This window comes from Anastrepha ludens, chromosome 2, assembly GCF_028408465.1.
Source record: "Anastrepha ludens isolate Willacy chromosome 2, idAnaLude1.1, whole genome shotgun sequence".
Classification (NCBI taxonomy): Eukaryota; Metazoa; Arthropoda; class Insecta; order Diptera; family Tephritidae; genus Anastrepha; species Anastrepha ludens.
The window spans coordinates 119,465,746-119,480,150 of record NC_071498.1 but is presented as its reverse complement, the minus strand read 5'-3'; the positions used below and the strand labels follow the sequence as shown (position 1 = coordinate 119,480,150).

The 14,405-nt window shown below is 36.6% G+C and overlaps 2 protein-coding genes across 3 annotated transcripts; one reads left to right on the top strand and one right to left on the bottom strand.

The window, feature by feature from the left end:
• Positions 1–12: 12 nt before the first annotated feature.
• LOC128855223 (nucleosomal histone kinase 1) lies at positions 13–2,367 on the bottom strand. Of its 2 annotated transcripts, XM_054089943.1 has the most exons (4): positions 1,974–2,367; positions 1,244–1,910; positions 473–1,186; positions 13–415 (listed from the first exon to the last, which is right to left on the bottom strand). In XM_054089943.1, the coding sequence occupies exons 1-4, from the start codon at positions 2,223–2,225 to the stop codon at positions 183–185; spliced, it is 1,866 nt and encodes a 621-aa protein (XP_053945918.1). In that variant the 5' UTR covers positions 2,226–2,367; the 3' UTR covers positions 13–182. The 2 variants fall into 2 exon arrangements, with proteins under 2 accessions (XP_053945918.1, XP_053945917.1); XM_054089942.1 differs by having other exon boundaries at positions 13–1,186; positions 1,974–2,366.
• Positions 2,368–4,740: 2,373 nt separating this feature from the next.
• LOC128855222 (histone H2A.v) lies at positions 4,741–8,454 on the top strand. Its single transcript, XM_054089941.1, has 5 exons — positions 4,741–4,929; positions 5,270–5,347; positions 5,508–5,621; positions 7,918–8,088; positions 8,165–8,454. The coding sequence occupies exons 1-5, from the start codon at positions 4,927–4,929 to the stop codon at positions 8,222–8,224; spliced, it is 426 nt and encodes a 141-aa protein (XP_053945916.1). The 5' UTR covers positions 4,741–4,926; the 3' UTR covers positions 8,225–8,454.
• Positions 8,455–14,405: the final 5,951 nt, after the last annotated feature.

The window sequence follows — 14,405 nt, the reverse complement described above, 5'->3', positions numbered from 1 at the left end:
TGGAGGTAGGTGTTCAAGTGTCAATTACAAACAAATATTTATTTAATGTATGGGCCAACAAATTTAAGAGGTTTCAAAAATTGTATGTATAAGAAACAATTACATATATAATTATAAAAAAGAATGAATGTATTAGGGTTTTATGAAAATACAAATGCAACATTTATAACAGCGATAGTTCTTTATGAAACCACACGTCTTGATTTTTTAACAGTAACCGCTGGTGTACGTGGACTGTCGGAAGCATCATCACTAGGCAGTTTCCGCACTTTTACTCGTGTAACTGGTGTACTTTTTTTCTCCTCAGCGCTATCCCTCTGTGTTGTGGATTGGCCGTTGGAACGCGCTAGCTTAGAACTTTGTGCCATGCCATCTTTAGAAGCGGCGGCTGCTTTCTTCTTACGTTTTACGTTAACTATAACATTAGCGTCCATACTAACATCTAATTCAAAATTGAATTCATAAGTTTTACCTGTTCGTGGTACAGGTGTAGTATTGTCATTAACAATTGTTTTTCCTGGTCGCGAAGTTGACAATGAAATCGCAGGACTGAAATTTATATTCGCTCTTGCAGCAATCGGTGTTGATCTTGTTGTGTGCGAATTTGACGTGTTTGGAGTTCGAGTTCTGTGGCCATTATCGGTTTCATGTGGCGTAGTTTTTGCTTTCTTGTTTAAGGGTGAGCTGCGAATAACCTTTGCAGGAGAGAAAGACGAAGACCGGCGCTTCCGATCAGGCATTGCTTTTGCCGTCGACTTGGATATACTCTTAGTTTCAGGTGAACCCCGCAGAGTTGAGATATGTTTACGAGGTGATGCATTTTTAACAGGAGAAAAAGGTTTCGTTGGACTGGCTACAGTTCTTGGCGAACGTTTGGCAATAGTTTTCAGCGGCCTCTGTGGTGCTTTTTTAACAGGTTTCTTTTCTTCAAATATTACATCATCGTCATCGTCATCACTTGCACACATTTCCACTGAAGTACGCTTTTTAAGTACTTTAGAGCGTGCTTTGCTTGTTGACGGTGTGGGATTATTATTATCACCGTTCATAGTGAATTTCAATTCTCCACTATTGGGTATTTTCATAATTTTTAGTGCACTGATGAAAATTTTCCGACATTTTTCATAGTCTGGTTTTTCATCGTACTTCATTTTGGCTACATACTTCATATACTCCGCTATAGACACTAAAAACATTGAATGGTACACATCAAATTGTTGATATACAAGATTTTACCACCTACCTGGTACGCCTTTAGGATACAAAGTTTTTAAACAATTATCTACGTCCGCAATGAATTCTTCTTTAGCCTTTTGCACTTTTGCCGGTGCTGTCAGTAGGTTACTCCTTACCCATGGTAATTGAGCGCCTGACCATTCTATTATATTATAGCCTAAAATCTCAAAGTCTGCACGCATTGTAGCTACACCGAGATGTGCATCGCGAGATGTATACTCAATAGTACCGTTGTGCATTTTCTTCGGGTCCGGTTTAAATTCCTTTGTCGTGTAATGCGAAGCAAGTCCATAATCAACCAAGTAAGCTTGACTATTGCCATCTTTGCCATAGCCTAACAGAATGTTAGCAGCTTTTAAATCAGCGTGAATATAACCACACGAGTGTATAAACTCGTACACGTCTAACATTTGTAATGCCAGCCTGTAGATTGTTCCCTCGGGTAAGCGGCGTCCATTGGCTAAAAAGTGTTTCTGAATATCACTACCATAGCGGGGCAGAACAATAAAGCGGTGCTTTATTCCCTGTAACTCGACTGAGCCATTTCCAATCATGTATGGCATGCCAAGCGTTTTCAAACCATGGTCACGTTGAAATCGTTTTATATCTTCTAATTTAGCATTACGCATATAAAAGTGCATTTCGACAAATAGTGGACCATTACCGTGTGGCTCCTATGGATTAATATTAACTATGAATTCTATGTAATTTCACCATGTTTCCATTGTACTACTTACGCACTTTACAACGTAATTATAATTTTTTTCACCGAGACGACAAGCAGAGTAGATCTCCCCAAATCCACCAGTTCCAATCGAAGATCCAATAGACCATTGCCCCTTGGATAAATCAGTCAGAATTGTACCTTCAGCAATCTTCTCTGGCATTGCATACAATTTATTGCGTTTAGGAGCAGATACTTTTTTTGCAACGCCCCCTCCCGCTAATGCACCAGTTGTGCCTGCTTTTGTTTTAATTACGCGCGGCATCTTCGCAATCCTGCAAAAATCTTTTAAAGTTTCAAAATGGTATAGCAAAGGCGCCAATTTTTAGAACGATGCCAATTTTTCAATCCTTATGCGCTTTGTATCGAACCGTTGAATTCTGTTTGAGTTTTTCTTTTTTATTGTGTTTCTTGGCAACTCCAAAGGTGATGCCACAAAAAAATATTTTATGTCTAGTGTGAAAATATAAAATATGCTTGCCAGTTGGAATTACGCATATTTGAAGGTTCTTTGTTTTCATTTCCAGACATATTAGTTTTCTATTTATTTGGTGCCGAAATTTTCGAATTTTGTTTAAAGTCACTGGACTTACAATTTTTGTTTAATGATTTTAACATTCTACGGACCAATCGCATAATCAAAATATGTTCCCCTTTGCCACAATCGGCCGTGTCGTCAGTGCTGTGAATTCTACGATGCCTTAAATTCTATTATTCTTGACTAAACTATTTATTCTAACCCCACATACACACCTTCTATAGATTTTGTTAAAGAAGTTATGTTAAACATATCTGCTTACAAATTTCTTGCCAATTTCGGTCTTAACATCAGTAGTTTGACAACTCAATTTTCATTTTAACGTGCCAGTTGTATACGCGCATATCACGATCAGATTTGTTTGTTGTCATTTGGAAAATGATATGTTCAAACAGTAAGTCGCTCTAATGAATTCGGTCTGGCTTTGGTTATGATATTTGCTTTTTGATATTTGACAAGTGCTTAGGCTTAAACATCCTAGTGGTAGCAATCCCAAAAGCTACGACGGAAAAGTTACAATTTGTATCTGCATCGATTTTCTTACTATTATTGCTTGTAAATGATTATTGTTCATATACAAGTGAAACAGCTGATTTCTAGGTGTTCGCTGCCGGCTTCAGTTCGCAACAAAATTCGGTGAATACAAAAATTAACTTCACTCTTAACGTGATTATTTCAGAAATGTTTTTGCGCTGATGATTTCATATGCGTGGATAGATACCTCATTAAATATGACTGTTGCTGAATTTTGTAGTTGTTGAATGAAATGACGTGACGAGAACAGCTTATTGAAAAAGGAATAAATAATGAGCATGTGTAATGCGCAATCTTGTTTTCTATCATTTTTGGAATATCGTTAAAAATCTGGAAATCACGTTAGAAATCGGAGCCCCTGAGTGAATTATGTCTACCTTAAGTCAACTAATTTTTTTTCCATTACTTACACGAAAGTGATAATATGTATTAAATAATGCAAAAGTTTTATATTGTTATAAGTAATGTTACATTTCATAGACGATATTTTACAATGTAGGCAAGTTATATCTAAACAGCTGTTTTGTAAACCTGAAAACCCCTGCGTGTTTAGCTTAACTTTATTTTCTTAGAAATTTAGAGGTTATTACCCAGTACATCAGCGTGCACCAGCTATATTTCCCATCGTTCGTGATTCCAATGCTTTGTTTGATTATTTAATTGTTTCGTTTTAACGCGTTTCCATATGAATTATATTTGGAGAAATATTATTCGAAAGAGATGAAAAGATTAAATGGCATGCAGACTACCTCACGGCTCTCAATTTATGTAAAATAGGTAACCTAAGAATCGAAAACCTACTGCTCTCTATGTTTTTAAGTTAAATAGAATTTAGGCTAACCAGAAACACGATTGATACAGTACGTTAGTAAAATTATGTGTAACAGTGCTCTAATAGTTAGTGGTTGATTGCGATTGCTAATGGTTGAAACTCAAGTTAAACTAAGTTTCAAATGCGGAGCTATTTTTCAGTGAGATTTTAAAGCCGTGTTTACCTTTGGCTGTTTTGTAAGGTAGCACTTTCTTCTTTATCTGTCTGAAGGGTAGTACAAAATTCTTTATCATATATGAATTTGCTAAAGCAGCTGATTTGTTTTTGTTATTACGATTTGGTGGTTGGAATGTTAAATTATCTTGCTTCTTTGTTGTTGCCTTAATTGTTTGGCTGGTTCTCGTTGAAATTTAGACAATTCATCTACCAAATTGCAAAAATAAAATACATGGAAATATGGTGTGCTAGTGAACTCATCTTCTATAAGATTAATAAGATGGTGTTTGTTTACACATTCTTCAATGCTATTACTTGTAAAATTTGGACAGTTCAGGAATTCAAAAAATTTTAAATAACGAACAATAGTGCAAAATTAGATGAAATTATGAATAATACGGAACAATAAGATATTAGAAAACATGTATGGCTCATTGGAATTATTTCTGAATAGAATCCATTATTGACCAATGATAATTTCTCTGTATGGATGAACCTGGTTGAATCAAGAAAAACTGGACAGGCCTATAGCCTCTATTGCTAGTGGCCTCGATTTTGTAATATGATTATTTATAATTGCATTTGAATTAAATAAATAAAATGAATACCACTAAAATATTGTGGGCCTTTAACGATATTAATTTGGGTATTTTAATTCAGAAATACAACCCTTAAGCTAAAAGTCTTCGTTAAACGCCACGAAGTGTTTTGCTTTGCGCGAACGCGTCATTCGTGAAAAAAACTTCGTAGTGTTCAGACTTGACGTTCCTCTGCCTAAGGAAAAACTGTCGCGCTAAGAAAAAATCTATGAAAAAATTCAGATAGAGTGTTATATTCATTCCAAGTGTTATTAAAATTTGTTGGCATTTCTGTTTTGCTTGTGAATAAAATTAGAAAATAAATAAAATGGTAAATTTTGTAAATTAGAACGATAAACTTAGAATAATGCAGTTTGCTGGCGTTAGCCAATGGACGTCGTAAATGTGTGCGCGTGCTGCGAAGTACTGTGGGACATTGTGAAATGTAGTGATAAAGACTGAAAGCTGAAACTTTAGCTTTTTGAATTTATGCTGCAAACGAATACACGAGATGGCTGAAAACAATAGTTTTGGCGACTTCACTCTTCTCAAGTCTCAATTTAAATGTTCGTGTTTAACCTCACATTGGCCAGCGTTTTCCGGCAAATTGGCGCAATTTTTGTGTTTGAAAATATAATATTCTCGCAATATTTGTGTTTTTTTCTTTTAAGGCTGGAGGTAAAGCAGGTAAAGATTCTGGTAAAGCAAAGGCGAAGGCAGTATCCCGTTCTGCACGGGCGGGACTTCAGGTAAGTGTTATCGGCTGTACCGCGAATGTTGGCTGTTTTCGCGCCTTTTTCGTATGTTGTATATAGCGACCATTACGTTGTACGCGATGCAGTTAACTTTCGAATGGTTTTATTTTTATCCATATAAAGTTCAAGTATGATGTAAATATATTTATTTTAGTTCCCTGTTGGTCGTATACATCGCCATTTGAAAAGTCGTACTACGTCGCATGGTCGCGTTGGTGCAACGGCCGCCGTATATTCAGCTGCAATTCTGGAGTACTTGACCGCAGAAGTAAGTTTCGTTAAAAGTGAAAAATTGTACGTAAACGCGCCAAATTTCCCCCATATAGCTTTCGGGTTTCCATACATACCTATTGTCTTCCGTGCGCGCGTAGTAAAAGCAAACATTTTCGTTTGTATGTGTTTTTATATATGTGTGTGTAATAGCTGTACTCTTCACGCTGTATGTGCTGTCAGTTTGGAAAGTAGCGATTTAGAGTTGGTTTTTTAGCGTCGTTCGCCCGCCATTTTTTATTTTTGTTTGCTTTTTTTTTTTCCCTATTTTTTTTCTAAATACTGCTTTTTAGAAAGAAACTAAAGATAATATTTTTACTTCTTTATATTATAGTTTAGTTTAGTTTTACATAATTTACGCAGATATTAAATTTCCCAGTCCTTTTCGCCCTTACTGCTAGTATATTTTAAATTCCACTTGATAAGCGTTTTTAATAATGGTCGGATCCTGTTTTGACAATAGAAATTTGTGTGTTCAAATGTAAACAAGGGAATTAGGAAATTTTATTTTCGGTCTTGATTGTTGTAGTTTACTAAGCTCTATTAAGCGAAGTGAAATTATCGGTCGACTATCTCATCTGGCTTTAGGCTTGTTTTAATTTGAAACTAAGTAAAGTCATTCAGAATTAGTTCTCTATACTTTAAACAATTACTAAAATATTTTAAAGAACAAAATAGTTATTTCCTCTTAAGATATTTAACATCTGAATTAGATAGAAAACTTTCTGACTTAAAGACTTTATACAATTTTTTGATTAAAACACACCGGTAAAATTGAACGTTTCGTCAGCAACATTTAAATGGCAAACAATACAAGTTAACGATGTAATATTTAGTGGTCCGCCCTGTGGTCTAGGTTATCTATAAATTATGAGGAACGTAATTGTCCCAAAGTAATTGGTGTCTCACCAGGCAGCTGAAACTTTTCGTCTGGAGTGGAGTGATGCCTCCTGGTGTTTGAACTCTGTTGGAGGCATTTGGTGAGTGGGAGTTCATGAAATTGGTGAATATCTTATTGTCTGCCAACACTGGAAGGTCCAGTGGTTCTCGTACATAGTGTAGGATCTCTGCTATTTAAGTCAAATGATGCCTCCTGTTGTGACTAGAAGGTAGCCCAGCATCAAGCTAGTATCTTCTGGTGGTTCCTACGGTAATGTCTTCTCAGGAATCGCTGTGTTTTTGTTTTTTACTGGGATGTATCACTATGTAGGTGTCGTATTGGAGGGAGGCAAATCGACTTCACGTAGTTTGAGTTCAAATGGGTGCCTCATAATTAAGAGCCGGAAATATAACCATCACCGTTTCCTAGTCTTTGCTCCAAGTTCTACCATTTAGCGACGTCAGGACCTTAGCGGCGATCAATGTTGTATGCCCTGAAAAGGAGTTCAAACTATAATAAGTGACCCCCGTCATTTTGAACCTATTTATCGTCGGAATTGGTGTATCATCGGCTTTGGCTTCCAGTGATAGTTTGACCTTCGTTCGAATTGTAAAAAGAGTCGCCTTGGATTTAGTCAAGAAAGACCAGAGATAATATGTATTTCACCTCTGAACACAGGGCTCCGATTGCCGGACACAAATATCGAGCAATCGGTAGCTTATAAAAGGAAATCGGAGATGTTTGAGGAAGTTTTAAGGTATAGAAGTTGAAAAGGAATGAAGAGAGGATACCACCCGTCTATATACCTTGTATTATTCTTGCCTGTATTGAGGTTTGGTATCGAAATATTAGGATCTTGATTGTATTTAAGATCAATTAAACATTTATAAAGTTTCCTAAACTCTGTTGGAATTCGATTAAGCTACCATTTTCTTATGTACACCAGCGTGAGAGTATCGGTCTGACGCCCAGCTAGTGATATTTCTGATTTAATTAATATATCAACAATTTAGAAATTATTTTTCAAAATGAGTAAAATATTAAAATTATTAAGTTTCGCAGTAAAATGGCAAATTTTGTTTTTTAGTATATTTCTGAGTATTTGTATTTTTTTATTGTTTCTTAAAATTTTATTATTATTATTGTTGATGAAACAGCATAAAAATTCCCCTGCATTTACGGGGAATGCTGCTGAAGTGAGACAGTCCTTGGCCGGATATAAATCCAGGTCGTTCCGGACTTAGTTTGGTCGCGTTCAGTTTATTGTCCCGTATACAAAAATGATAATAAATAAGAAGGTTTTCTATCAATTGGTGGTAAAAATTTAATTATTTATCTGTAATATGAGTAAATACGAATGTTCATTCAGATTGACACATTGTTTTTTTTTTTTTTTTTTTTTTTTATCTTTCAGGTTCTGGAGTTGGCCGGTAACGCCTCAAAGGATCTTAAAGTCAAACGTATCACGCCGCGTCATTTGCAGTTGGCTATTCGTGGTGACGAGGAATTGGATAGTCTGATTAAAGCTACCATTGCTGGTGGTGGTGTCATTCCACATATTCATAAATCATTGATTGGCAAAAAGGTAGATTTAAATTTGGCAACTTAAAATTCACTTAAATATGATTTTATTTATAACCAACAAAAAAAATTATTTGCAGGAGGACAACGTTCAAGACCCGCAGAGAAAAAATACTGTAATTCTCTCCCAAGGGTATTAATTCTTATTTTAATAATAACGTTTACTTCTTTTTTAACAACTTATGATAATTTTCGTATTGTTATACAAGTAATATTAATTATCATATAATTTTTTCTTAAATGAAAAGCCTAACTTTAAAACAATATTTTACACGCAAAATAAGAAATTGATGAAAGCATAAAATAAATAAAATGTAAAATTGTCGAAATTTAGAGAAGACCAAATACATAGTTTAATTAATACAAAGACTGTATGAAATGACTGCAAAAAATTAAATAAATGGAAAGTAAAGCATTTCTGGGTAAGTTTACGTATAAATATTAGCCGCTTGCATTAAGATTTAAAAAACTGAATGTCATTTAATGGAATGGAATGAAATGGAAGACGTGCAAGCATTCGTCGAAAAGTCAGCGAAAAGATCATGTTGACGTTCTTTGTTTTGAACTGTACTAATTATAACTATAAATATATTTTTTTAATTAAGGGTCCTTTTCTTTTTTTCTATACTTGACTAATTTATTCCTAAAATACGCTTACAACACGTGTGAAATCGAAGAAATGAAATGTAAAACAAGTAAGGACAGCTAAGTTGTATACTTCTGCACATTCTTTAACTCTCCTGGCATTTTTTTGTCCTTTGCGAGAATCTTTTTAAAAGGTTATACCCAAAAATCGATAGAAAATTAAATTTTAGCAAGCTACCTGGTCGTTAGCTATAATAGAAATTGTTAAATTAACGTCTAAAGTTGGAAAAGTTTGGCCAGACCCGGGTACCCAACGGAGTACCAATTTTTTTGGGCTATCTGCTAATTTTTGGGATCAAACAAACTCTTACACAATGACGGTTATAAAATATAAAGCACCAGACGAAGTAATATTATATAATATTAGAGGGATCGCAAAACAATTTTTTTTAAATTAAATTCGAATAAATAAATTTCTTACTAGTTTTTCTTTTCAGTCATTGATGTAATAAACCAACAACTTTCGCCATCTAGTGGGCAAATTTTCAATGCTTGGTGGATAAAAATCAATTGTTTTTCAGTAAAATATCTGGAGATGGCATTTTTCATATTAACCAAATTTTGAATTTTTTATTTGTTAAGAAGTGTTGCTCTGAACGGAATAAATGGGAGCAACCGTTGCATTACTCCATAAGCATGCAATGGCGGATATGAACCTCTTCACTCAAAATGGCGAAATAAAAATTAATCACAACTAAAAAAATGTTTGAAATGTCTCATGCACGACTTTTTCAACTACGCAATGAACTCATAAACGGGAAAGAATCATTGACATGCGCAGCAATGACATTACTTATCAGTCCTCCTAATAACTGAAGAGGGGATTTAGCACTGCGACCTGAAAGATATATTGTGTATGGTACAATCCGGTTCACTTGACGAGAGGCAATAATTTGTATGGAAGAAAGTGGTTATTAAAGCAACCTTACTTGATCTAGTAACCCAAGACCAAAATTTTCTGCTAATTCAAGTGATGACTGTACTTTGCTCGAAAATAAACATGCGGCAAAATATTCCTCTAACGGTATTTCGCAGCAGTCAAGCTTCAGCTGTTGTAAACTATGTTTGATTTATTGGTTCACTTGAATTGGAATTGAAATTTGAAAAGGTCGAGCCAAGGAACACCAAGAGGCTCCTAAAACACTCAGGCTAAAAAGCTCTTTGTATTTAGAGCTCTGAAAAGAGGGTAGATAGTCAAGGAGGAAAGTATCAGAGAAAGAGATAGGAAAGAATAGAGACAGAGAAAAGGTGGTTAATCCTGTGAGAATTTTCCAGATTCTTTGGAAAATCTGTAAATATCCTCCAGTTTTAGAGAACAAGTATTACTCATTTTCACGACATCGGAACCCAAAATTCATAGCCTTGCTCTAGCAAAGGCAGGCTCATCGGTTATAATACCGACCATCAACCGAACGTCTTTCCTTCCAAGTTTGACAGTTTTCTGTTCGGGCTTGTCACAAACCACTTTGCTGTTCTGCAGCGTTCTAGACCGGACCATCACTCTTAATGTCAATTGCATACATAATCGCTGATCCAATTCATGATTCCTGAGGAACTGATTAGCTCTGGTCCCTGTGGGGGAACCGCTGTTCCATGATTGGTCAATTCATCGGTAATTTCGTTTCCTTGAACTCCGGAGTGTCCTGGAACTTGGTACTTACTTGGTACTAGCCTGTTCCCACTTGCAACCAAAAATTAAGCTTCTTTCATTCTTGAACAATTTTTGAGGTTTGCTTCGCATTTTCCAGGGTCTTCAGTGCAGCCTGACTGTCACGAAAGCTCCAGTCTGTTTCCCGCTCCATCTCCTCTCGATTATCTATTCGGCTAATCTCAGGATGGCAAAAATTTCCGTTTTGAAAACAGTTCTCATTTCCCCCATAGCATAGTGATACTTATTACTATCGTTTAAGTGACTTCCGGCTCCAGACCCTATTTCATTCTTGAATCCATCGGTAAAGAAAATATCCGCCAAACCTCCCTGAATGCTCCATTCTGGATTGCTCTGACATCAAATTTTCTTCCAAATGAAACTATGAGTATCATGCCAAAAACAGTGGATAGTGCTCAGATAGCATCTTGAAGATTTCTCTGTGCCCCGAAGTTTCGTCTTCGTGCCAGAAACCATAATTATGGAATCTACACATTGCTTTTATTGCTTCCTGTTGTATCTTAAGATTCAAGGGTACCAAATTAAGCATAGCATTTAGAGCATCGCCGGAGGTTGTCCTCATGACACTCATAATGCATAAACATACACTTCTTTGCAGCCTGTATAGTTCCCGGAGTGTGGCCTTAATCATGGTGCGTCGCCACCAGACCACAGAGGCGTAAGTGATGATTGGTCTGATAAGTGCTGTGTGTGGTTTCAGCCCCAGATTTTACCAAAGGCTCTGCGGCATTCCTGAAAACCCTTAATGCGCGATTCACCTTCAGTGAAACGTGTGTCTCCTAAGTCAGCTTCTTAACCAAGGATACTCCTAGATATTTAACTTCATCGAAAAGACCAAGTGTCACACCTTTCAGTGTTGGAAGACTAAGTCTATCCAATTTCCGTTTTCTCGTGAACAAGACTATGGTGGTTTTGTTCGGATTGGCGGCAAAACCTTGTCTCATGCATCAGTCATCGATTTTGTCCAGAATCCTCTGTACTTTCGTGCAAAGTCTTCTTAGGGACTTATGCGATGTTAGCACACAGATATCGTCCGCATATGCTTGGACATGAAAACCGAGTACCTACATCTCCGCTAGTAGAGAGTCTACGACCAAGCACCACAACAGCGGAGAAAGAACACCCCCTTGGGGACATCCTTGCTTGGCTCTGACGGTGATTAGTTCGTCACTGTTCTCACCGGCGTTTAAAAGTATTTCAGAGAGCATGGAATATATCCACTTTACAATGGTTTGATGAACTCCGTGTCGTTCGGCAGAGGAACATATTGAGCCAAAATTGGCATTATCAAAAGCCCCCTCAATGTCCACGAACACGCCCATTGTGCACTCGTCAGCTTCCAGCCCGGCTTCAATCTTGCTAACAAGATCGTGTAAAACTGGTTCACATGGTTTTCCTCTCTGGTAAGTGGGTTCATTCCTACTAAGAGGACTTCTCAGCAATACCCCACTCGTTCAAGACTTTTCAACGTGAACGATGTCAAGCTGATTGGTCTAAAACTTTTTGTTAGGGAATAGTTCATCTTTTCCTGGTTTCGTAATAAATATTACTCTTACGCGTCGCCATTGGGATAGTATACGACTAATTGCAAGACAGGCTGCGAAGATTCTTTTCAGGGCCTCAATCAGCCTGTGCCCTACTTTCTTAAGCATTGCTGGATATATTCCGTCAGGTTCAGGGGACTTAAAGTTTTCAACTCAATTCAATCGTCGGCAACATTTGGCTACCGTACAAGGATTAGGGGCAGGGCATTCACAGAGGAAATGGAAGATTGTTTCCTTTTTCCCCGGTTGTTTACAACTGTGACAGTATGTGCTGTGAGGGATGCCCTTTTTGGCTGTTTGTTGTCCGATAGACCAAAAGCCAGTTATGAATGCCATTAGTCTTCTGGCGTCCCGTCGTTTCATGTTTATCAATGTTGATGATTGCCAGAGGTTGTAGGTGGGCCATAACCTTCTGTTAATTTTGCACTTCGCCCTGTTTCTCCATCTACAATCCGCGATTCGGAGGTATTTTAGGGAAATCGTAAATATTTCGATATTTCCAGAATTATGCTTCCTGGTGATTTTATGTGCTGAGTAAGCTGTAGCTGCGTAGCACCAGGCTCCTTTTGCCATGATTTACTTTATAACTAAATTAGTATTTTCCATCTCAGCTTAAAGAAGCAATCGAATAATAGGTTCACATATACATATGTAAGTAGATTATCCACTTTTTCGTACCTAACTCCCAATCTGTAATTAAAAAGCGAGATTACCATACGAAATTTCTCTCCCGAAATCTGAGATTATAAACTAATATAAAATAATCTTAGATTTTAATCATACTTTCCCCTAATACAACCCTGGGTTCTATCTGTTATAGATAATTATTTTAACGAATGTAAAGAGAAACGACAAAGTAAAAACTAAATAAAATGGTTGCCGGAAAAGAAAAGAGGCTTGTAGACATAATTTTAATATAATTTTTGTTAGGTATTATTAACTATGCATTCATATAACAGGAAAAAAGCGTTTGTCCATAAACGTCTGCCCACTTATCCCTTATTATAAAATATAATATCGAATTTCGCATGCGTATTGCTGCCATAATTTTCGGCAACCTCAGTAAACGTCGTTTACGAATTTCCTCCAACTGTTTATTACTAGTAGCCAATTGCGCAATTAAATTAGCTATTCCTTCTCCTTATCTTTTCTTCATATCGTTAATAATAATTAAAAAATCCAAAAACTCCAAAATATTCCACCAAATTAATTTCTATGAAGAAAAACCTTCCAAAACAGTCGTGGCGGCTGATTATCAATTCTTCAGCCAATGTGCCATTGGTGAACGGCTAGATTCGTTTTTGCGGATTTATTGCTAATCTGCATATGTGAACGTACATACATATGTACTTTCACTTTAGAACTTTCTAAAAAATTTGAATCAGCTCATGTGAGTTTCTAGGGTATTTTGGTTTTACGGCTGGGCTACCAACCCTGCGCAACCCCACGTACGTCAGTGGTGAATACATCGTAAGGCATCCAGTTTTGCCTTTCATATTACAGACACCCGATTTCGACCGCCTCTCAAATGATGAATCAGACATTGAGGAAAGTTAATTTTTTTAACCAAGTTTATATCTCCGAATTGTGTGGTTCGCGGGAGATATTGCATTTCTTTCTTTCCCCATATCTGGGAGACAGCGATAATAGGCTCCCCCGTCCTATTTCGACTAGGAATGACACTAAATTGTAACGCTACATATCATTTTTTATTCTATTTATTCTCAAGAAAATACAAAAAAACAGAGAGTAACGTCTAAGTTTTCTTACCTGCGCTAAATTCGAGACCTCTGTTACTACTGGATGTAAATGAGTTTTATGAGGTAGTTATGTGATATATTCCTTACACACCGATTATAAAGTACCTTAGTACCTCCCAACTTAGTAATGAATACCCATGAAAAATGTTAGTAACCGTTTAGTTTGTTAAGATATACCGTAATATCCGTGCGCACTATAACTCGAACAAAAATTAACAAATTTCTATGAAAGTTTGTCCATGGAAATTTGGTATTGAAAATTGACCAATACCAAAACCAGGACACCCCCTCACATAACGGTAATTCTAATATTATGAAAAAAATTGATATTCCTGTTATAAAAGAAGCAAAATTTATTATTCTGGACAAATGATGCATACAAGTAATTCTTATTTCTGTTTTAAAAGGTATTTACTTCAGATTTTGTCCTTGATGACGTCATAAGCCAACTTGATCCTGTACAAAAAAGGCATCGTATGGAGTTTCACCAGACATCTTGAGTACCTGGACTTCGCCGATGACATCTGCCTGTTCTCTCACAAACTCGCTGTCATGCAAGCGAAGGCGGACAGACTAGTCGCGCTGGCTCGCTCTGACGGACTGGAGGTTAACATCGCCAAGATCACGGCTATGAGAGTTAACCACAATAACGCAAGGCAGATATTGGTTGACGGATGCCCGATAGAATTTGTCAAAAGCTTCT

What these genes read in the sequence shown, in the direction of transcription:
- LOC128855223 (XM_054089942.1), bottom strand. Translation starts at nt 2,225, where the DNA reads ATGCCGCGCGTAATTAAAACAAAAGCAGGCACAACTGGTGCATTAGCG. An exon ending in ATAATTACGTTGTAAAGTGC is followed by an intron (nt 1,911 to 1,973) that starts GTAAGTAGTACA and finishes ATTAATCCATAG; the next exon opens with GAGCCACACGGTAATGGTCC. An exon ending in GTATCCTAAAGGCGTACCAG is followed by an intron (nt 1,187 to 1,243) that starts GTAGGTGGTAAA and finishes CAATGTTTTTAG; the next exon opens with TGTCTATAGCGGAGTATATG.
- LOC128855222 (XM_054089941.1), top strand. An exon ending in CTGCACGGGCGGGACTTCAG is followed by an intron (nt 5,348 to 5,507) that starts GTAAGTGTTATC and finishes TATTTATTTTAG; the next exon opens with TTCCCTGTTGGTCGTATACA. An exon ending in TGGAGTACTTGACCGCAGAA is followed by an intron (nt 5,622 to 7,917) that starts GTAAGTTTCGTT and finishes TTTATCTTTCAG; the next exon opens with GTTCTGGAGTTGGCCGGTAA.